The sequence below is a fragment of the Vombatus ursinus genome, unplaced genomic scaffold, assembly GCF_900497805.2.
Source record: "Vombatus ursinus unplaced genomic scaffold, bare-nosed wombat genome assembly UNPS02014935.1, whole genome shotgun sequence".
Classification (NCBI taxonomy): Eukaryota; Metazoa; Chordata; class Mammalia; order Diprotodontia; family Vombatidae; genus Vombatus; species Vombatus ursinus.
The window spans coordinates 1,867,687-1,890,840 of NW_020954713.1; the positions used below are offsets into that span (position 1 = coordinate 1,867,687).

General features: G+C 45.6%; 1 protein-coding gene across 3 annotated transcripts in view; it reads left to right on the forward strand.

The window, feature by feature from the left end:
• Positions 1–23,154, forward strand: part of FCER2 (Fc fragment of IgE receptor II) — a 25,685-nt gene continuing 2,531 nt past the window's right edge. The window contains exons 1-12 of one of the 3 annotated variants that reach the window (XM_027844109.1): positions 7–250; positions 11,295–11,505; positions 14,381–14,497; positions 14,715–14,771; positions 15,297–15,359; positions 16,400–16,462; positions 17,186–17,248; positions 17,427–17,516; positions 18,001–18,105; positions 19,122–19,273; positions 19,632–19,738; positions 19,874–20,784. In XM_027844109.1, coding sequence (XP_027699910.1) covers positions 230–250; positions 11,295–11,505; positions 14,381–14,497; positions 14,715–14,771; positions 15,297–15,359; positions 16,400–16,462; positions 17,186–17,248; positions 17,427–17,516; positions 18,001–18,105; positions 19,122–19,273; positions 19,632–19,738; positions 19,874–20,015 — 1,191 coding nt within the window. In that variant the 5' untranslated portion in view covers positions 7–229 and the 3' untranslated portion in view covers positions 20,016–20,784. Of the gene's footprint in view, positions 251–11,294; positions 11,506–14,380; positions 14,498–14,714; positions 14,772–15,296; positions 15,360–16,399; positions 16,463–17,185; positions 17,249–17,426; positions 17,517–18,000; positions 18,106–19,121; positions 19,274–19,631; positions 19,739–19,873; positions 20,785–23,154 lie in introns of those variants that run through there. The other 2 variants (XM_027844110.1, XM_027844112.1) reach the window with 2 other exon arrangements.

Consider the following 23,154-nt stretch of genomic DNA (forward strand, 5'->3'; position numbering starts at 1 on the left):
AAAAGAGCTAGAAAATGTCCATAGAATTTAGGCTATAAAAGTATCACAGCGCCCAGCCTTCCCTGAGGAAGACACAATCCAAGATTTCAATTGAGCCAGAAGCTGGAGGTCTCGGAGATTGTAGTGGAGAATCTTCTAGCAAAGTCATCTCTGGGGGAAAAGCACCCAGAAACAGAGACTGGAGCAGGTCCAGCAGAAGCAGGGCAAGGCCACCTAGAAGACAACAGTAATGACAACTGCAGTTGTCGAGGTAGGAGTTATTTATTCCTCCATGCATATGCTTACCTGTGTGTCTCTTCATCGCCCATTCCCTACAATGTATCTTCTCTTCCAATTGATACAATTGATTTGTGGTAGGGTGAGCCAGGTTCATGGGGAAAGTGATTTGTTGCTACTTTTCTTACTATGCTGACTCATTAAATGCCTTTGTTTTTAAACCAGCTGTGTAACCTGGCTTTTGATGCTGGGGCGGGGGGTGTTGTGAGCGATGGTTTTGGGAGTTGTAGACAAAGCACTGTGTGGTACAGAGACTCTAACACAATTAAATTCAGAGACTTCTCAAGGTGGAAGCAAAAAGTTACTCTTTTTTCCAATCTCATGAGAAGGGGCGTCTACTCCTCCAGCACACTACCAGCAGGAGAGAGGCGAGGCACAAAGGACAAAGCAAGGTTATATATCTTAACGCAAACAAGAAACTCCCACCCCGCCACTATCCCTTACTCCCATTGGCTGGGAGGCAGGCTTCCATTCTAGGCGCGAAAATCTTTCCCATTCCCAAAGAACAAGGAAACAGGGTATAGCCAATTCAAACATACATGTCCTTATTTAGTATACCTAATGCTTACGTGGCAGTGGCAATCAGGAGAGGGTTTAGGGCCGAATTAAACTTATGGCCTGTTCGTTTTCTCAGAGCCTATCTCTAGTTTCGAGAGTCTTTTCATCACCACCCTGAGAAGTCTTCACAGAGGTTATATCTCATTCAGTACCTAAAAAGTGGAGTAGCTACCCACTTTAGGACCAGCCAGTGAGTAAGGAGGATTCCTCCAGGTACTACATGTAAAATGGGGATAAAAATATCTGTAAAAGGCCCACCTTCACAGTTGCTCTCCTAGGCCCCACATGGACACAGAACTCATTTATTTTCATGCAGATTTTCATGTCCACAAGCCTTAAATCCTTGTATAAGAAGTGATGTCCCTATGTCCTAGACTGAGACCTGAAGAGAGGACTGTGGAGAAACCAGAAGGCCACCCTCCTGGACTCTATCTGAGCCTCAAGTTTCTTTTCTTTTCTTTCTTTGTTTCTTTCTTTCTTTTTTTTTTTTTTGGTAAGGCAATTGGGGTTAAGTGACTTGCCCAAGGTCACCAGCTAGTATGTGTCAAGTGTTTGGTCCGAGGCCGTATTTGAACTCAGGTCCTCCTGACTTCAGGGCCAGCTCTCTATCCACCGCGCCACCTAGCTGCCCCCAAAAGTTTTTTGTGGTTTTTGGGTTTTTTTTGGTGAGGCAATTGGGGTTAAGTGAATTGCACAGAGTCACGCAGCTAGTATTATGTGTCTGAGGCTGGATTTGAACTCAGGTCCTCCTGACTCCAGGGCTGGTGCTCTATACACTGTGCCACCTAGCTGCCCCTGAGCCTCAAGTTTCAGGGACATCTGGGCCCTACATAAAAGAGAGGAACCAGGCAAAAAGAAGCCCAGGAATAGATTCTAGTGTTCCAGGAAAGGGATAGACTGGCAGTGACTTCTCCTTTCTTCAGATCACTCTGAGGGGCAAAGTATTTCACAAGAGGGAAAGGTTTTGAGTCAGACTTTAGACTTAGGGTTGCCACTCTGGAGTTCCAAGGAATTCCTCTTCCTCCTTCCCCAGAGGCAATTAGGATTGCTGTCTGTCCTTTGTTCTAGAAGAGGACCAGGACATCAGGGAAAGGAAGACAAAGAAATTAGCCAGTAAGCCCCAAGTTAACTAGGTAGGTTTCAGAGAGGGGAGGGGAGAGGAAGGGAGAGAAGGAGGAGCTGAGTTGCCCAACTGGGACTGGCCACCTGGGTCCCCAACAGGGCAGCTCGGGTCTACTTACAGGTTATGGTTTGACCATCGCTCTCAAAGAGGACCATGACATCAGGGAGATGATGACATGACTTGCAATTGAATTTGATTTGAGGGAGGAAGGGCTGTGCAAAGTCACCAGTCTCACTTACTCCTCAAGAGCCATCTGGGTCCAATGGCCAGATATCAATAATGATGACTGGAGATGGCCCAGGAGGCAGTGGGAGACCTTGGCCTTTTTAAGCTAAGGTCTTTTCAAGTTCCCACTTTGAGTGAGGTAAAGCCCATTCAGTGAATGGGCCTCTGTAAGAAGTGAGTCTAGGGATGGCCCCTTTAATTAAAAAAATAAATAAATAAATAAATAAATAAATCAGTCTGGTAGGGGAAGACCCTCTGGGTTGTTGGCCAAAAGAGAAACAGTTACTATTTACATTCGCTCTGAAGGCCCAAAAAATAATCATTAAGTGGTGCTTGTGCAGAGCAGGGACCTGTTGTTGTCTGATCAAGGAGATCCACAGTGAATTAGGTTTAAGGCTTGGTCTTTGAGAAAGAAATCTAGCCAGTAAATCCCAAGTTAACTAGGTAGGTTTTGGCCATCAAAATTTACTGTCCTTTGGGCAGAGTACCCTCAGGGAAGGGCATGATACCCCATGAGGGGAACCAGGCAAAAAAAGGAGCCCAGGAATAGATTATAGTGTTCCAGGAAAGGGATGGACTGGGAGTGATTTCTTTCTTCAGTTCACTCTGAGGGGCAAAGTATTTCACAAGAGGATTATTAGCAAGAGGTAGCGGAAAGAAGGGGAAAGGTTTTGAGACAGACTTTAGATGAGCCTTAGGGTAGCCACCCTGGAGTTCCAAGGAATTCCTCTTCTTCCTTCCCCAGAGGCAATTGTCCTTTGTTCTCGAAGAGGACCATGATGTCAGGGAGATGATGACTGACATACAAATGAACTGGATCTAAGTGAGGGAGGGCTGTGCAAAGTCGCCAGCCTCACTTTCTCCTCTGGAGTCATCAGGGTTCAGTGGTCATAGATCATAGATCAGGACAACTGGAGATGGCCCTAGATGCAGTGGAAGACCTTGACCTTTTTAAGCTAAGGTCTTTAACTAGTCTCAGCCCATTCAGTAGTTTAAGGCTAGGTAAAAAATGAGGCAGAAAATGGCCACTTATACCTGGTCAAAAAAAGAAAAAAAAAATCAATCTGGGAGGGGAAGACCCCACAGGGTTTCTGCCCAAAACAGAAAGGATTGCTATTTATATTCACTCGGAGCCAATCAGGGCCTCAACACAGACTGGGACTGGGAGAAGAGAGAAGAGAAGTCCCGTTTCTGAGCCTTGCCAAGGTCCCCTCCCCTTGGGCTGCTGGCTCAGACCCCAATGTTACTTAAGCTTCAGTTAACCCTTGAACTCAGAGAGCAAAGAAGCATGGGAGAATGCAAGGAGGTCAAAGGAAAGGATTTAGAGATGAGGCAACCTAAGAACAGTCCCAGGGATATGCCTGGATTCGGGGAAATACTATTGAGAAGGGAGCGAGTTGTTCATTCATTGTTTCCAAAGCAGCCGGATGGACTTCTTTGAAATTTGGACATTACTCTGGGTGGAGCTCACCCTCCTAAACCCATACCGGCACTATCAGGAGAAATGGGACTTGGGGTCTAGAAGACTTGAGTTTGAGTCCCCTCAGACAAGGCAAGGAAAACTGAAGGATGGGGTTGCAGCTGTGTGACTCTGGGCAACTCACAACCTCTCTGTCTCAATTTCCCCATTTATAAAATAGTACCAGGCAGCCAAGTAGCACAGTGGATAGAGTGCCAGGTCTAGAGTCAGGAAGACTCATCTTCCCGAGTTCAAATTTGGCCTCAGACACTTACTAGCTGTGTTACTCTGGGCAAGTCACTTAACCCTGTTTGTCTCAGTTTCCTCATCTTTGAAATGAGCTGGAGAAGGAAATGGCAAACTAGTCTAGTATCTGGGCAGCCAGGTGGTACAGCGGATAGAGCTCTGGCCTTGGAGTCAGGAGGACCTGCATTCAAATACGGCCTCAGACACTTGACACTAGCTGTGTGACCGTGGGCAAGTCACTTAACCCCAATCACCTCACCAAAAAGCAAAAAAAAAAAAAAAACAGTCTAGTATCTCTGCCAAGAAAACCCCAAATGAGGTCATGAAGACTCAGACTCAGCTGAACATCAAAATAACACCCCTCTCACAGTTTTGTGAAGATCAAAATGAGCTAACATATGTAAAGGGCTTTGCAAATTTTAAAGTACTACATAAATGATAGCTTTAAAATGCTATATAAATTATATAAATGATAGCTATAATTATCAGTTTCTCAGCAAGGTGCTGCAATGGATATGGACTGTGGACTGTGTCTGCAGTCAGGAAAATGTGAGTTCTAATCTAGCCTCAGACACTGGCCGTGTGGCCCTAAGCAAGTCATTTAACCTTTGCCTCACTTTCTCCATCTGTAAAATGAGGATAAACAATAGTACCCACTTCCCTGGGTTGTTATGAGGGTCAAATGAGATCATAATTGTAAAGCACTTCATCACAGTGCCTGGCACACAGTAAGTGCTATATAAATGTTGGTTATTATTACTATTATTATCATCATCATCATTCACCTCAAGCAGTCTTCCTATATTCATTTTTTTTTTTTTTAGGCAACTGGGGTTAAGTGACTTGCCCAGGGTCACACAGTTAGTAAGTGTCAAGTGTTTGGTCTGAGGCCAGATTTGAACTCAGGTCCTCCTGACTTCAAGGCCAGTGCTCTATCCACTGCACCACCTAGCTGCCCCCCTATATTTGTTTTTGATCTCCCTCTTTTCCCCAATATAACTTACCAAAACCCCCCACCACTCCTTTACTGTCCCTAACTTTCCTGCTCTCACTCTAAAACTATCTTCTGTCTACTCTGTATGTATCTTGTATGTTCATAGGCATTTACATAGTGTCTCCCTTCCCCCTCACCTTTCCTCTCCTTAGAATGTGAGCCCCTTGAGGACAGGCCTATTTTTTTCTTTCTCTGTATCTCCAGCACTTGCCACACAATAAGTGTTTACTAAGTGGTTTTAACTGATTGAATTCATCCTGAGCTATGTCATTTCTGATATTATTTATGACATTTTTATATTGCCTTATAAAATTAACATGTTAATTGCTTCCATCTTACATATGTCTTTTTAAAAATCCAAGTTTCTCATACATCTGCATTATTCTCTTGAGTGAACTATCTTTTTTCCTCCTCATTAGAATTGTTTTTCCCAGGAGAACATTGTACACAGTAACAGCCACGTTGTGCAATGACTAACTTTGATAGACTTAGCTCTTCTCAGCAGTGCAAGGATCTAAGCCATCTCCAAAGGTCTCATGATGGAAAATGCTATCCACATCCAGAGAAAGAACTATGGAGTCTGAATGCAGATGGAGTGGTCATGTCCTTTCAAAGTTCCCATCATTTCCACCCCAGCAGTCAATTATTTGCTTCTTGGTGAGAAGCAGGGCCAGAATAGATGTTACCCTCTATTTTTGAATGATTGAATTTTCATTAAGGCAAGTTCAAAAATTATCAATCCTCTCCTTTTGGGGGAGAGACAGAGACAGAGACACAGAGAGAGAGAGAGAGAGAGAGAGAGAGAGCTATATTCAGATAATTCATGTCCCGCAATATGATAGTCTCAGGCTTCTGTGCTAGGTTTGTGATCTGTTCCCTGAATCCTTAGTTAGCTCCTTTCTGTCCAGGTGTTCTGTGGTATACTTCATCTGCTTCTCTTGATCTTTAATCAAGTGTTCCTCACCACACTTTACTCCTCTGTTTCCTGAATTGCATCACATAAATATATCTTCTGAGTATATACAATGTTAGAGACAGAGCTAGGGACCATGAAAATGCCCTGATTTTCAAAAAGGGGAAAAGAACAGAGTCTTAAAACTACGGGTCATTGAGCCTGACTTTGATTCTTTGGAAAATCTGAGAAGATATCATTAAAAAGAAGACTGGAGAACATCTAAAAAGCAGAGATTACAAAGAACCAGCCTGGCCCATCAAAAACAGGTCTTCAAGGACAAGCAGAGGCTGGAGGACCTCTGTGAGGTCCTTTGGACGCTAGTTGGAGTAGATGGTTGCTGAGGCCCTTTCCAATTCTCAGTCTGTGATTTTTTTTTTGGAAAACCAAAGGACATCAGGATGGCCAACCATACATCAGAAAGCAGAACCAGATCTCTACATCTGGCCACGGTTTCCTGTTTTTCTGCTGAAAGAATAGGAACCTCTTGGAGAAGTCAAGGTGACCCTGTGAAAACAGTACTCCCAGTTCTAGAACTGAAACTTGATGTCTCCTGGGGTCAAAATTTAGTCCTGGGTCCTCCCTAGGAACAACCTTCTCTCAGAGGGAGAGAAGGAAATACTGTGCCCCAGACTCCAATACAAAACTCTGGGGGTGTCAAGGACTTAATCTGAGTGTGGACCATCTGTACCAGAAAGGCCTGGGTTCCACTCTAACATCATGGCCTGTTATGAGGTTGATCCCATCAAGAATAAGGAGCCAAAAGAAAGTCCAGTTTCCTTTCCAGGGCTCAAGCTACCCAATTTTACCTATGCCCACAGCCAGTTTTTTGGGTTGTTGTTTTTGGTTTTTTTTTACAACTCGGACAAAGGAAAAAAATCAAGATAAATTGACTTATACACTAAATCTTACAATAATTTTCACCTTTAAAAATCTTCTAATATGTGATACTTCCTCCTTTTGCTGCAATCACTTGTTTTACAAGATTTGGCATTGATTTCACAAATTCTGGTACCTGTAATTTCTTAATTCTACATCATGAAGCCCATCATCACACAGAATATTAAAAGCAATGTCTGACGAACAGTATACTTTCCACGTCTAGCCTTGATTAGAGCATATAGGTGTTCCCTTTTTCCACCTTTGTTGCTGTTTTTTAATTAATCTATCCCACACATTACCCTCTGCTTTGAGCAATTAAAAACAAACAAAAAACAAATAAAGCCCTCAATTCATAGCTGCATAGTCCAGCATAACAAATTCCCACGTTGGCTGTGTCCAAAAGGGTATGTCTCTCTCTGCATTTTAAGTTCATCACCTCTCTGTCAAGAGGTGAGTGGCATATGTATCATATTTGGTCTTTTGGACTCATGATTTATCATTGATCAGATCAGAGTTCTAAAATCTTTCAAAGCTGTTTTTCCTCTAAAATGTTATTACTGTAAAAATTGTTCTCCCAGCTCTTTTCACTTTGCTCTGTATCAGTTCAGAGGTCTTCCCAGGTTTCTCTGAAACTATCCATTTCACCATTTCTTATGGCAAAATAGCATTCCATCATATTCACATGCCACATTTTATTCAGTCATTCCTCAATTTTCCCCTACCAAGAAAAGAGGCTGATTCTATTTTTGTTCATATAAATTCTTTGCCATCCACATGGTGGTTACATGCGGTTACGTGGTGGTTACATAGTGGTTACAACATGTGCCTTTGACTCAGCTTTCCCATCACTTCCTTCTTCCCTCCTCCCCTCCTCAAACCATCAGTGCAACTCAGAAAAACAATAGAGAAGGGGTGTCAGGCTCCCCCTTCCTTTAAATTACCCCCAAAACCCCTATCAATTTCCCTTCTCCAACAAAAACCAGGAAACTTGGACTGTGCCCAGATAAACAACATCCTGTAGGGGAATTTGGGGGTCAAGGAGAAGGTGGGATGGATACCAAACCCCATCAGGCATTCCAGGCATGAGGGACCACCTGTGCCCAATTCTATCTGTGGACCCCTTCTTCCACTCAAATCCTCATGCTCTTGCCTGGCCTACTGGGGAAAATTGGAGAGATCTAGGAGACACCATAGGAGACCCAGGATGGAGGGATCTACTCCAAATACTGTTGGCTGGGAGAAAGATAAGATCCCAGGAAGCGCAATACTAACCTTCAATCTAACCCTAAGCACTGACTGCAAACATTAACCCTCCCTCTAAACTTAAAGCTTATCTTAAATGTCAACCTAAACTCTAAACTCTGATCTAGTCTTGCACATAGTAAGTGCTTTATAAATGGTGAACTATTTTTGTTAAGGGCGTCCTTAACATCCTTAACCCATGCGGTCGCCTAGGTTCAAAGTCTTGGGAGTCAGCCTTCACTTTTCCTCGTCTCTCACCATGTTTGATCAGTTGCCAAATCCTTCCAATTCTGCCTGCACAATATATCTTACCACACGTCCGTTTCCTCTCTAGCCACACAGCCACCACCCTGGACGGCCCTCATTAGCTTTTACTTAGACAACCGCAATAACCACCCTATTGTTTCTCATCATTCCCTCTCCCACAGATACTCCACACAGCAGCCAGATTGGTCTTCTTAAAATACAGATCTGACCATGTTATTCAAGAATCTTTAGGGGCTCCCTTTAGTCTTTAGAATTACAGCTAGGTGGAATTGTAAAATGCCTGGAGTCAGGAAAACGAGTTCAAATTCTGCCTCAGACACTTATTAGCTGTGTAACCTTTGGTAAGCCGCTTCAACTCTATCTGCCTCAAGTTTCCTCATCTCTAAAACGGGGATAAAAATGGCATCTACCTCCCAGGGTTTCTATGAAGAACAAATGGGATAACACAGGGCAAGTACTTTGAGCTCTAAATAAATATTCTCAATTATTATTATTTAGAATAAAATACAAAGTCATCAGCCTCTCTACAATCTCACTCCAGTCTGCATTTCCCATCTCATTTCATTTTACGCCTCTCCTATGCCCTCTGTTCTGGTCAGGCTCTCTTGATAGCTGTCTATCCCCTTTGCACAACATTCCATCCCTAATTTTGTGCCTGGGCACAGGTGGTCCCTCATGCCTGGAATGCACTCGCTCTGGACCTCTGTCTCATCTTCAAATCCCCAGCTTCTTCCAAAGCCCAGCTCAGGTGCCACCTCCTCCGACATGCAGCTTTTCCCGACTTTCCCTCCTCCCCCAATTGATGGTGCTCTCTCTCTTGTGAAATGACTTTGAATGATTGTTGTGTTTACTGAATCTGTGTACATATTGTATTGCCTTAGAAAAATAGGAGCTTTTTGAGGGCAGGGTCATTTCCCTCTGTTCTTTGCCTCCTCATTGCTTAGTATATTGCCTGACACATAGCAGGTGCTTAAGAAATGTCAGTTAATAGTCAATAAGCATTTAATAAGCCCCTACTTTGTGCCAAGTACTGTGCTAAATGCTGGGAATATGGGAAAAAGGCAACAAACAGTCCTTGCTTCTGAAGGGCTCACAGTCTAATGGGGGATAACATGCAAATGATTATGTACAAACAAGACATAAACAGGGCGAATTGAAGATAATCAACTGAGGGAAGGGACTAGAATTAAAGGGGATCAGGAAAGGCTTCTTGTAGAAAGTGGGATTTTAGCTGAGATTTGAAGGAAGTCGGGAAGCAGAGATGAAGAGGGAGAGAGATCCAGGCATGGGACACAGCAAGGAAAATTACCTGGAATCAGGAGATGGAGGGTCTAACGCTAAGAACAGCAAGACCTTTGTCACTGCATCACAGAGTAGATGGAAGGGTGAAAGAATAAGAATATTGTAAAGGTAAGAAAGGGGTGGTTTATGAAAAGCTTTAAAAGTCAAACAGAAGACTTTATGTTTGATCCTGGAGGTAACACGTAGCCAGTAGAATTGATTGAAGTTGGGGAGAGGGGAAGGGGGTGTCTCATAGTCAGACTTGCACTTTAAGAAGATCCTTATCTTCTAAAAATTCATAAGAATGCAAGTCATTCTCCAATTGATAAACGGTCAAAGGATATGAACAGACAGTTCTCAGATAAAGCCATCTATAGTTATACGAAAAAATGCTCTAAATCACTATTGATTAGAGAAATGCAAATCAAAACAACTCTAAGGTCCCACATCACACCTATCAAATTGGCCAAGGTGACAAAACAGGAAAATGATAAATGTTGGAGAAGATGTGCGAAAATTGGAACATTAATGCACTGTTGGTGGAGTTGTGAAATGATCCAACCATTTTGGACAGCAATTTGGAACTACGCCCAAAGGGCTATAAAAATGTGCATACCCTTTGACCCAACAATAGCACTTCTAGGGCTACATCCCAAAGGGATCACACAAATGGGAAAAGGACCCACATGTACAAAGATATTTACAGCAGCTCTTTTTGCGGTGGCAAAGAATTAGAAATTGAAAGGATGCCCATTAATTGGGGAATGGCTGAATAAGTTGTGGTATATGAATGTGATGGAATACTATTGTTCTATAAGAAATGATGAACAGGCTGACTTCAGAAAAACCGGGAAAGACTTGTATGGTCTGATGCTGAGTGAAGTGAGCAGAACCAGGAGAACACTGTACACAATAACAGCCACATTATGCAATGACTAATATTGATAAACTTAACCCTTCCTAGCAATACAAGGATTGAAGACATTTCCAAAGGCCTCATGATGGAAAATGCTATCCACATCCAAAGAAAGAACTATGGAATTTGAATGCAGATCGAAGCATACTGTTTGCTACTATTTTTTCTTCTGTTGTGTTTTGTTTCCTCTTTCTAGTGGTTCCTCCTATTCGTTCTAATTCTTACTTACAACATCACTAATGTGAAAATATGTTTAATAGGAATGTATATGTATAGCCTATAGCAGATTGTGCACCATCTTGGGGAGGGTGGTAGGAAGAGAGGAGGAGAAAAATTTTAAACTCAAAGGCATATGGAAGTGATTGTTGATAATCAAGAAAATTAATTTAAAAATTAAAAAAACAAAGACGATCCTTATCACAGGTGTTTTGCTGGAGTGAACTAAATTGTTGAATCCTGACCTTTACTCAAACCCTTCCTCTAACCCTAACCTAACCCTTCTACCCTTAATCAAGGACCTGACCCTGACAATGGAATGGATTGCCACCACAGGCTCTTTGACAGACACTAGAGGACTCCTGTCAGGGAAGTTGTAGAAGGAAACTAAGCAAGGTCACTACCAGCCCTGCAAGACCCTAACACTGCTTGGTGTTTCTAGTAGCCTTGGCCCTAACCACAACAGACACAAGAGAAGAACTGGGAAGAAGAGTAAGATTGGGAGGAGGAGAGAACTCGTGCATTTTTTTTATGCTCAGTCCATATTCTTTTAGGGCTCACTCTCCCATGCCTGAGCATAATAGAGGGAAGAGGGACAGGGAGATCACTCAGACAGCCCTGAGTTTTCTCCTCTTTTCTAATTCTGGGGATTTCTAGGAAAGCGTGAGTGCAGGAAGAAGAGGAGGAGAAGGAAGAAGAAAGCCTTATGGTGGCTTTCCGGGCAAAGGCCCCGCCCTCCCTCCCTTTAGTCATTCTCCCCCACTACAAAACCAGGCTATAGCCTCCAGAATTCTGATGGAGCTGGAGGCCAAGTGGAACGGCAGCTCAGAGCAAGTGGAATTCAGCAGGATGTCCCCAAGAAGCCAGGGTGAGGGCATATGTTTGAAGGGGGGGGGGGGGGTAGGGTAGGGAACAGGAGGGACTGGGAATACTGGAGATGACTAAAAGCTAGCTGTGCTGTACCTCCTGCCTTCTTCTCTCCTCCCAGTGAACCCCAGGCTCTTGGCATTCAGTGGGCTTTCTAGGGCCTGATGGCTGCCAGAGTATGAGGTGACTGAGCCCCATGGGATGGCATCCTTCTAAGACTCAATTTCCCCGATCAGGCTATCTGAGCCTGGTCAGACGTTCCCCAGGTACCCCATCTTCTGATTCTTGGGTAGATCAAAGATCATAGATTTTGAGTGGAAGAGTCCTTAGAGGTCACCAATTCCAACCTCCTTCACTTTACAGATGAGGAAACCAAAGCTCAAGGAAGTTAAGTGATTTGCCCAAGGTCACAGCTAGTATCTAAGGCAGAATTCCAAATGAGGTCTTTCTGACTCCAAGTTCATCTCTCTGTTATAACACTAGTGATTAGGAAGGGAGCAGGGAAAGAAAGGAGAGAAGAATCCTATCTCTTCTCTGGACTTCAGTTTACTCATACATAAAATGAGAGGTTTTTACTAGAATAATCTCTAAGGCTCTCGCCCCTAGGATCCTATGACAAAAACAAAGGCATTCCAGACATGAAGAGTTAAGAGGGGAGAGGAGAATTTAGGATACAGAAATGGAGAGACAGGGCAGTATGCTCTTAGAGAATAGGGTTTGGGATATGGAAACACAGGGAAATGAGGTCACAGGGTCACAGATTTAGGGCTGAAAAGATCCTCAGAGATCATCTAGTCCAACCAATTCATTTTACAGATGAATAAACTGAAACCCATAGAGGCTGTTTTGATAGTAAACATTTATATAGTCTATTGAGATTTGCAAAGCATTTTGTAAATATTATTTCATTTGATCCTCACAACAACCTTGTGAGGTAGGTACTATTATTATCCTCATTTTACAGATTAAAAAGCTGAGGCAGACAGAGGCAAAGTGACTAGCCCAGGATCACACCTAAGAAAGATGCAAGGGCAAGATCTGAACTCAGAATTTTCTAACTCCTACTCTGTCTCTCTATCCACTAAGTCATCTAGCTAGTATAAGTTCACACAGGTAATAAATAAGCAGTAGCACAGACACCAGAGTTAGGCACATGGGATAATGGAGAGATAAGGAGAGGTTTTAAAGGACTTTAGAGACCAGAGTATGGAAAGATGCAGAATATGAGAATGGAGCTGAGCACATATATGAGCAGAGCATGAGAATGGTGCATGCTTGTAATCCTTGCTGCTAAGGAGGTCTGAGGATGGTTAATAGCTTGAGCTTAGGAGTTCTGAGTTACAATGAGCCAAGCCATCAGGTATCTAGACTAAGTCCTGCACCAGTATGGTGAGCCCCCAGTAGCAAAGGGCCACCAGGCTGCTTAAGGAAGGTTGAACAGGCTCAAATCAAAAAAAGAGCAGGTCAAAGCTCCTGTGTCGATGTGTATACATGTGTATATGTGTGTATATATACGCATGCACACACATACATATTCCTATCTATATGAATGGGGAAATAGATATAGAGTAGATGGACATATAAATGGTATAGATATAGCTGATATAGACATAAATAGATGAGAATGGGGAGATTCAAGTATGGAAGATAGAGGGAAGGACAGATCCAGGAGTTGGAGAACAGAGGGCTAGACCTTCCTAAATGGAATGGGCTACCCCTTCGCTGGAGGTCTCCAAGCAGAGCTGTTGGAGAACCATTTGTCTGGTACATGATAGCATAAATCCTTGAGTGTGGGTTGCCCTAGATGGCCTCCGTGGTCCCTTCAAATTGTAACATTCTGTGATTCCATGATTCTAATTGTGTGATGAAAGGTGGTAGGGGGTTCAAGTAGGGAACCAGTCAATGAAGGTAGGATCAGAATCGGCAGGCAATAGGAAAGGAGTAGGGAGGGGAGAATCATCACGGGATTTGGGGCACTAGGGCTGAACCAGCCTCAGGGAGGTTGGAAGTAGCAGAGACTGGGGCTCCAGCGATGGAGACAGAAAAGGGCAGGAAGGCATGTGGCCGCCCCAGCTCTTCACCTCGGAGCCAATAACTAAGGGAACAGTCACACAACGAGCATCTCTGGGACTCAAGGGCGTGGGCCCATAACACCAAGCTGACAGGGTCACACAGTAGAGTACGGTATTTGATGTCAGAGGTGGTTGGTGTTGCTGTTCAGTTGTCCGGTCACATCCGACTCTTTGTAACCCCATGGACCGCAGCATGCCAGGCCCTTCCATTCTCCACTCTTTCCAAAAGTCTCTCCAAGTTCATGTTCATTGTTTCCATGACACTATCTATCCATCTCATTCTCTGCCATCCCCTTTCCCTTTTGCCTTCAATCTTTCCCAACATCAGCATCTTTTCAAATGGAGTCAGAGGATTTGGGTTCAAATCTTACCCTGACAGACACTGAATACTTACCTGACCACGAACAAGTCACTTTCTTCATCTGTAAACCAAATCTGCATTTTTGTTTCTATATCCTCAAGGTCTAGCATAGTGCAGGAGCTTAGTGGTCTAGCATAGCGGTAGGAGCTTAACAAATGCTGGCTGAATTCAATTCTGTCCTGAAGGAACCCTTCTAATGGGCCCTCCCTACTGGCCGGCCTCACTCAGGGTCGCTTCACCTGCCTAAGGAACCCTGAGTCTTGGACTCAAGAGGAAAGAGGCTGAGGTCAGGGCTGCCACGGCCCAAGACGTAAGTCCAGTGCCAGACTAAGTCACAGGACAGAGAGCCAGAGCCTCACTTCCCAAAACCCACTGTGTCTAGACCATGTTTCCCCAAACCCGTCCTTCCCATCGTCCTCCTGTCTTCTTCCCTTGGTTCCCAGGATTCACTAAGCTGCCTGGCCAGAAGACCTGTAGGAAGACTGTACTTCTCTTTATCTTTGTGCTGCTGATCTCCGTGGCTCTATGGGGAACACTTCTATTCTTGTTCCTAACTCGGTGTAAGAATATCTCCCCCCACTCCCCCCACTCCAGGCCCTCTGGTCCCCTACTTCTTACTCCAGGACTCATTCTTCAAACCATTAACCTGAAAACCCAATGAAAAGGGCTCAAAAGCGATGGGAATGGGGTGAAGGTGGCAGTGGGGGTGGGAAAGTTGGGCCAGAGGAAGGGGGATGTAAAAAAAGGTGAGCACTCATATTGCCCTGATTCCTCTAGTCAAAGAGATAGCCCAGGACTTGGAGAAGCTGCAGGAGTTCTGTGCGTACCACAATGGTATGTATATCACCCAGTGGGACCCTAAGATGTTGTATCCCCCTTCTCAGTCCTGGACCCAAAGATCTCAACTGACTCTCAGCCTTACCCTATGATTCTCTTTTATTTTCCAATACCAACCCCACCCCATTACCTCCCAGAATCACAGAGCACACAACCAATACATTTTGCAGATGAGGAACTTGGGCCCCTAGAGAGGAGTGAATGGGGGGATATGACTCATCCAAGGCCACACAACTAAGAGTGGCAAAGCTCAGACTAGAACTCAAGTCTTGGGACTCTTCAGCTCTGGGTGCTTTTCACGTTCCTCTTACCCAGGCTTGTAAAACCCAGAATGACTCTGTACCCTTGTAAGGAATGACCTATTAATCCTGAAATAACCCCTGATCCATAAAAATCACACCCCCTCCCCGGGACTACAGAATGAATTCTTGGGTAGATGATCTCCTGGAATGTCACCCCACCCTTTATCTTGTGGAATGAACCCTCTGGCCCAGCCCCTGACTTTCTCCTCTCTTCTCTCAGACTCTGGGATTGTGACGATCATTAGTCAGCTACAGAGGGATCAGTGGAACCTCAAAAACAATGGTGAGTCTCAGGCTGGGTGTATCTGGCGTCATGCTGGATGAATGGGTCTCAGCCAGAGCCCTGAGGGTTTATGGAAGAACAAGGGAAACTGCTCCATGCCAACATGAAGGCCAGGAAGTCAATATTAACACCAGGCTGAGGAGATGGCACATGAGAGCTGGGGGAGGGGGCAGTGTGGAGAAACTGAGGAATTCCCTTCCCCTCTCTGAGCCCACATGACAGAGACAAGTCATTCTGCCCTACCAGTCCCTGAGACATCCCATGGTATAATGAATTGACACAGAGGATATAACTTCACCAATCTCTTTCCCATACCACCAAGACCTGTGAGGAGAGGCCGGACTCTCTCTCCATCTCTCCTCAAAAAAAGACCTGGAGATTTAGTGGACCATGGATTAACAGTGTGATATGACATCCAAAACAATGAACATGTTCTTAAGCTGCATTGAGAGAGCTCTAGCATCCAGGGTGGCTGGTGGTGCTATTCTGCGTCCCACTGTGCTATCCGGATCAGACCTCATCAGTATTATGTTCCAAATGGGTGCCACCATTTGGGAAAGACACTGACTGTCTTTCTGGCAACTGTCTCAGAGAGCAGCAAGAACAGTGTAGGACCTCGGTTCATGCCCAGGAGGATTAGTTGAAGCAAGTGGGAATACCTAACGTGGTGAAGAGAAAAGGGAAATTAAAAGCTGTCTTCAAGCACCTGCAGAGTTGTCAAATAGAGAGAGAAGAGACTTACTCTGCTTGACCCTGAAGGCAGAACCAGTAGTGGAAGCTAGAAATTACAAAGAGGCAAATATGGTTGTCCCAAACTGAAATGGACTACCCTTAGAAGCCCTCTAGAGGTCTTCTACCAGAGATGAAAAGCCCACTTATTGGAGACAGAGCAGGCAAAGTGATTTCTGTTCAAGTAAAGAAATGGACTATGAGGTCCCTTTCAAATACCTGGCCCTGGGTGGGAACTAGGACTACAGACCTTCTATCCTGGAGGCAGCATCCATCCCCAAGACCAACCTTGTTCTCACTTTCCCTTGAAGTCCCTCAGCTCTCCAAGGCCCTGAACAAACTCCAGGAAGACCAAACAACCATGAAATCTAAAGGTGAGAAAGTCCCATGATGGGAAGGTGGCCTTTTGCTGAGGACAAGGTATGAGGAATCTTTGCCTTCCTTGGTAGCAAGGGCAAACACCTGAGCTTTCCCAAGACTCCTTGATCATGACTTTATACCTTTGGGCCCCAAAGCTTGGCACCAGCCCCTGAGCTGGTTCGGTCTCTCAATGGGATGAGGCAAAAGTGTAGAAAAGCAGAGGCCCAGAGGCATCAGCCCTGGAGAAGAGAGGAACCATGAGTCAATTCAGAGAAATGTGTTTAGGAGTTCACCTGTGGTGGCCTCCAGGCTCCACAGAGGATCACAGGACAAGGAACTGAGGACAGGGAAACTCAAAGACCCTTTGCCCAGAAGGGAAAATTTGCCTCCACAAACTGACCCTGTTCTTCAAATGTCAGTTTTCCAAGACCCTGAAGGAACTACCAGCTGAATAGATAGCCTTAAAATCTCAGGGCTTAGAGACATAGGGGATGTCAAATAGGGGAAGGGGTAATATAGTGGCTGGAGGAATACAGAAGATGAGAAACAATGGATGTGGGAAATGAGGACCCTAAGGAACATAAGATATAAGGGAGGGAGCCCTTGGAGATGGGAAATACGAAGGGAGGTTGTCCTGAGAGATGTGAGGGATGGAGGTCCTAGGGAGATGGCGGTTTTGTGGATTATCCCTTTGCCTAAGATGAACAGTTCTCCCTTCTTCCATTTCCTCACCCTAGCCTCTCAGATCGATCAACAACTGGACAGACTTGAAGCTGACAAAACAGCCTTCAAGTCCCAGGGTGAGAAGATGGGAATAGAGGAGGAGGGTTGTGGGAAGAGAAGCTTGTGGGAACACAGAACCAAGTCCTGAAGGAAAGGGACAGAAAAAGGGGGAGGAGTGGAAAGATGAAGTTGATCCCAGAAAGACGTCAATCTTAAAGGCTGCTCTCCCATTCCCAATGTCTCTGATACCCGCAGTGCTGAATGAGAAGAACACTGCTACTCAGGCTCGGGAAAAACTGCAGGAAGAGATCGAGAAGCTTTGGACTGAATTCCAAAGGGCAAATGGTGAGAAGGCAATTGGTGAGGGTGGGATCTTTCCCTCCAAGCTTCACCCACTCAGTTCCCTTTTACTCCTCCACATAGTCCTTTTCTCAAAGCTGAATAATCAGAGCCTTAGACTCCTTAGACCCTGGGGAGTGGGGCCAAAGCTTCAACTCCACCCTTCAGCCTTTCTGGATTTATCAGTAGAGTTTCTGTGTTACCATCTCTATCTTCCTTTCTCATTTTCTACCACACCTCACCCTGCTGTCCTCTCCACTCAAAGATCCCAGTCTCAGACTCCAAAGGTAGAACCTTCCAAGGTTTCTAATCCAAACTCTCTCTCAGGATAGGAATCACTTCTACAGCCTCGCCAACAACGGGTTGTCTAGCCACTGTCCAAACAAACTCATCCACACTTAATATTTTAGTGATGATGGTAGCGATGCTGGTAGTAGTTGGTGGTAGCGCTGGCGATAATGGTAATGATGGTGATGGCTCCTCTGCCTAGGATGGAGAGTTCTCCCCTCTTCCCCCTCCCCAACCTCCACTGCTTCTCAGCTCTCCCAGGGACTGGACAGGCTTGAAGAAGACCACACAACCATGCCAACTCAGGGTGAGAAACTAAGAACATTGATAATGTTGGTGGTATTCATAGTCACGACGGTGTTGATGATGATGTTGATGGTGGTGATGTTAATGGAGACAATGGATCATGATATGGTGGAGGAGTGCTAGTGATGCTGGTGATGGTGACATTGATGACGGTAAAGAGATTGAAACAATGATGGTGGTGCTATTATCGGAGACAATGGCAAAGCTGATGAAGTTAATGGTTGTGATGTTGCTACTGATGGAACTGGTAATGGTGATGATGATGGTGACACCTTTGGTGATGTCGACAATGAGAGTGGTGGTGATAATGGAAGTTATAATGATGATGGTATCAGTGATGTTAATAGAGGTATTAGACAATGGCAGGTAGTAGTGGTAGTGATTGTTGGTGACAGTGGAAGGGGAAAAGGGAACCAACATTTATATAGCACATACTATGTGCCAGGCACTGTCCTAAGCCCTTTACAAATACTATCTCACTTCATCCTCATAACAATCATGGGAGGTCCTATTATCCCCATTTTACAGTGAAGGCAAACAGAGTGACTTACCCAGGGTCACACAGCTAGTAAGCGTACGAGGCTGGATCTGAACTCGTCTTCCTGACTCCAGGTCCAGCTCTCTATCCACTTTGCTACCTGGTGGAAGTGGTAGTGGTGAAGGTAATAAAGACAATGATGATGGTGGCAGTGATTGAGGTTGGTGATGACACTGATTGTGGTAGTGATATTCATAATGACTATGGTAATGGTGGAGATGATAATAATGGTGATGGTGAGAGTGGTAATGACAGTGGAGGTGAGGATGTTAATGGCAATCAACCATGGTGATGGAGTGATGTGATGGGAGTGATGATGGTGATAGCTTCCAAGCTTCTTTCCAATGATAAGATCTATGCTTCGCTCCTTATCTTAGGCTCCATTTGCTCACAAGAAAAAATACTGAAGGTGGCCATGAGTGGTGGCTGGAAGCTCCCTATGCCCTGACTCCTTTGCTTGCCTCTTTCTCTTGCTATAGGCTCTGTCTGTACAAATTGCCCAGAAGACTGGCAACTGTTCCAGAAAAAATGCTACTTTTTTGGGAAGGAGTCCAAGACATGGTCCCAGGCCAAGTTTGCCTGCATCAACCTTCAGGGCCGGTTGGTTAGCATCAAAAGCAAAGAGGAGCAGGTAGGACATCTCAAGGCCTGAGATTCAAGGAGGGGCTGAGCTGAGCTGAAAAAGGGAAGCTGAGTGACCAGAGCAGGTTCCAGGCTAGGGCCCTAGGTGGATCCCTCCTAGAGTACAGAAGGTTTAGTAGGGACTAAGGGCCCAGACCTGGGAAGAAGCTCCAGGGATGCTTCCCTCCCTTTTCAGGGGGCTGGACTGATGGGTTTGGAACGAAATGGCTCTACTTGCAGGAAAAGATTGTAAAAAGGATGTCTGATGCCCCAGGAGGTGATGGGTCCTACAGGAGGCAAGCCTGGGGACCCAGATATCCTGTCCCCTACCCTCAGGGGCTTTAACCAATTGCTTGACCTTCCTTCAGGCCTTCCTAACCCAGAAGGCCAGCCAGAAGGGTTCCTGGATTGGCCTCCGAGATCTGGACACAGAGGGCGAGTTCACATGGGTGGATGGGAGTCCCCTGACCTACAGGTGAGTTGGGGGAAGGTCCAAGGAGGTGTGATGGAGTGGAAACTCAAAGCCAGGGCCGTCAGGCAATTACAGTGTCTCTCTGTCTCCGTCTCTCCCCCGCCCCCTTTCTCTTTCTGGAAATTATCTGCTTTTCAGCAACTGGAGCCCAGGGGAGCCCAACAACGAGGGTGAGGGGGAGGACTGTGTGGCAATGCGTGCCTACAATGGCCGTTGGAATGATGCCTACTGTCGGGGGCAACAGGATAGCTGGATCTGTGAGAAGCCAGCCACATGCTGACCATTGACCATGGCCAACGGCCTACAACCTGAGGCTAGCAACCAGCTTTAGCCCTGACATGGCAGGGTCAAAAGGTTTCTTATTTCTCATCAAGAAGGAACAGGAAGGAATTCCCCTCCTAATTCCGGACCTGAAACTTTATGTCCCTGATCCTGCATCCTGGGCCAGCTTCTGGCCCTCCCATTCCCTTGGCTCTCTGCCCTACTCCAGGCCTTCCTACTCCTGGACTAGGGCTTAAACCCCAAACCCCAAACCCTCAGTCCCCAGGCCCTTCCCTGAGCTGGGAAGGAACAACAACCCTCGTCCCAGCACTTTCCCTGAGGCTGAAGGAAAGGCCAGACCTCCAGTCCCAACCTTCCCTGAACTCTAAGCCTTCCATCCCAGGATGCCCAGATGCTCACAATCTTACCTGCTTCCTCACCCACCAAAGATTCTTGGATAGAGTTTCCAAGGTATGCCGGGGAAAGCTGATTTTGTTCTGGCTCTTCCCTTCCTCCCACTCTGCCCCAGTGGGTCAAAGAATGGGGTCAACTTCATACTGTTTTTCTCTCAAGAGAGGAATTGTGTCCATAGGCCAGGTCAACAGCAGCCTACCAGTGACCTGGGAAGCTTGGGTTTTTTCTCATGTTTTCTGCAAACAGAAGCCTCCTGGGTTACTCTCACCATCTCTGGTCCTGACCTCTGTTCCAAAGCAGCCACCCCATTCATAGATGGGAGCACTAGGGCTTCGAGCCCAGCCTATGGCACAATAAAGGTCTAGGACCGCACACCCACCTGAGCCACAGCCAAATCTAGTTCTGACAGGCCAAGTTCCAAATTCCCCACCTGTTCCCTACCCCCACCCCAGCAGAACTCATTCCCCAAGTCACTTTTGCTCTCTGTCCCTCAGCTCCACTCTTAGGCACACAAGGTTCTCTGGGGTTATCATCAAATCCTGGTCCTTGGTGTCTCCAGGAAGCTTGAAAGAGCAAAATCTATTTATAGAATAATCAGTTATCTGCCACTCACAGGATCTGGAGATGGGTGGGCCCTTTAATCTCTTCATCTTACATTTAGGGAAAACGTGGCCCAGAGATAAGTGATTCACTCAGGGTCTGTAGGTAGAAATACGTGGCAGAGCTGAGATTGGAGCCGAGTTCTTTTGACTCCAGATCCCAGGCTTTCTCCCCATAGCCTGTGCAGATGCCCTTTTCACTAGTCTGGCCCAGGTCCTGTCCGTCCGTGTCCACCCTCCCCCACCAATGCATGAGGTTCAGAAGCTCACAAGCCCTTTAAGCTTGCTAGCCAGGGCAGCCTGCCAGGGCCCACTACAGCCTTGCTGGACAAGTCTCTCTCTTTCTCTGACCCTCAGTTTTGTCTCATTGGCCAGAAAGCTTTTAAAGGCCCCTTCTGGCTCTAAATCCTGTAATGCAGCACTCTCTATGGGATCTTCGCAGCGGAGTCTAGACTAACTCCTTAACAAACCAGCTCCTTTATCACTTAAAGAATTAGTAGGGGCAGCTAGGCAGTGAAGTGGATAGAGCACCGGCCCTGGATTCAGGAGGACTTGAGTTCAAATCCGGCCTCAGACACATAACACTTACTAGCTGTGTGACCCTAGGCAAGTCACTTAACCCCATTGCCCCCCCCCCAAAAAAGAATTAGTCACAGCTTCCCACAGCTTCTCTGGGAGCTCTTCCAGGGCTGCTCACAGAAGAGCTGCTTTGCCAACGCCCTGGCCCGTGTCCAGCCCATGAACTCCCACAACTACTTTCCCAGGCTTGTTTTTGCCCAAATGAAGGAATGAGCCTGACACTCTCTCCTCCCAGCCCCAGAATGTAGCACATTCCCAGTACAAACTAGTCTCATTTCTGCATCTATTGACAACAAAAGCCTCCTGTTGTTTTATTCTGAATTCTCCTCAGCTCATTGATTCAACAAACTTTCATCAGGGACATCCTGTGTGCAGGGCACAGCAGCCTCTCTAATGAGAAACTTGGGGCTGGGATTTCATTACCTTGGTGCTGGGTTTGGCTCCCTCACTCCTCAGGCCCCCAGCTGCCCAGACACATTCAGAGAAAAAGAGCTGTCAGAAAGGACCACAATCTGACTGAACTACTGACTGGGGATCCTTCCAAGCTGCCTATGTTCACGCTGACGCAGGGGGACCTTCCCCACAGGCACATAAGGGCCTAATCCTCAGCTTGGAAGTTCTATCCACTCTTCTGTTCCCCATTCAGTCTTCAGGGGGGCTCACTGGCATAAGGCCAAGAGTAAGTGCAGGAGCCCTTGGACTCTATCAGCAAGGAGCTCGGGGGTGGGGCTGACCATGAGTACAACAAAAGACTTAGGCCATTTGAACATGTCCATGGAAATAAAGCCATTAACTAACACTAGAAGGGGCTTAAAGATCAGCAAATAAAACCCCTCATTTTGAAAAGAGAGAAAAAAGGCCTACAAAGGGTCACAAAGTGGGTGAGTGACAGAGCCAAGGTTTGACATCCCAGGCCTAACTGCCATGTTGCCAATGACTTGCTGTACGAGGATGCTTTCCCTCTCCGGGGATCAGTTTCCCATGTGGGAGCTGGTCTCGGATGGTCTCGGAGGGAAAGGTCCTACATATATAAAAGTATTTAATTATAGAGGTAATTTTTACAGTAGCAAAACTCTGGAAAAAGCAGGTGCCCATCAACTAAGATATGGCTGAACAAACTATGGTATGTGAATGCAACTGAATATTTTTGTGCTATAAGAGATGAAAATGAAGGATTTGGAGAAATCTGAGAAGGCTTATATGAGATAATGCAGTAAGAAGGGAGGATAACCACGAGAATAAAACTCTAAATATGTAGGTAAAGGAAAAGCAACCAAAGGCATCAGAACTCTGTATCCCAGGGATCTGTCCTCACCCCATCACCCTTTCCTCCTTTCTCCCTACCCACTATCTAAATTCTTGATTATCGCATGAGTTCCAATAAGTTCTACTATTATCTACATGCATGCGGTTCCCAAATCTACCTGTCAAGTTCTCATCTATCTCCTGAGCTCCAATCCTAACCAATGACCCTCAGAGTGTCCCCCAACCTTAATGACCTATCCCACCACAATCTCAAACTCACTAAGTCCTAAACAGAACTCATCTTTCTCTCTAAGCCCATCT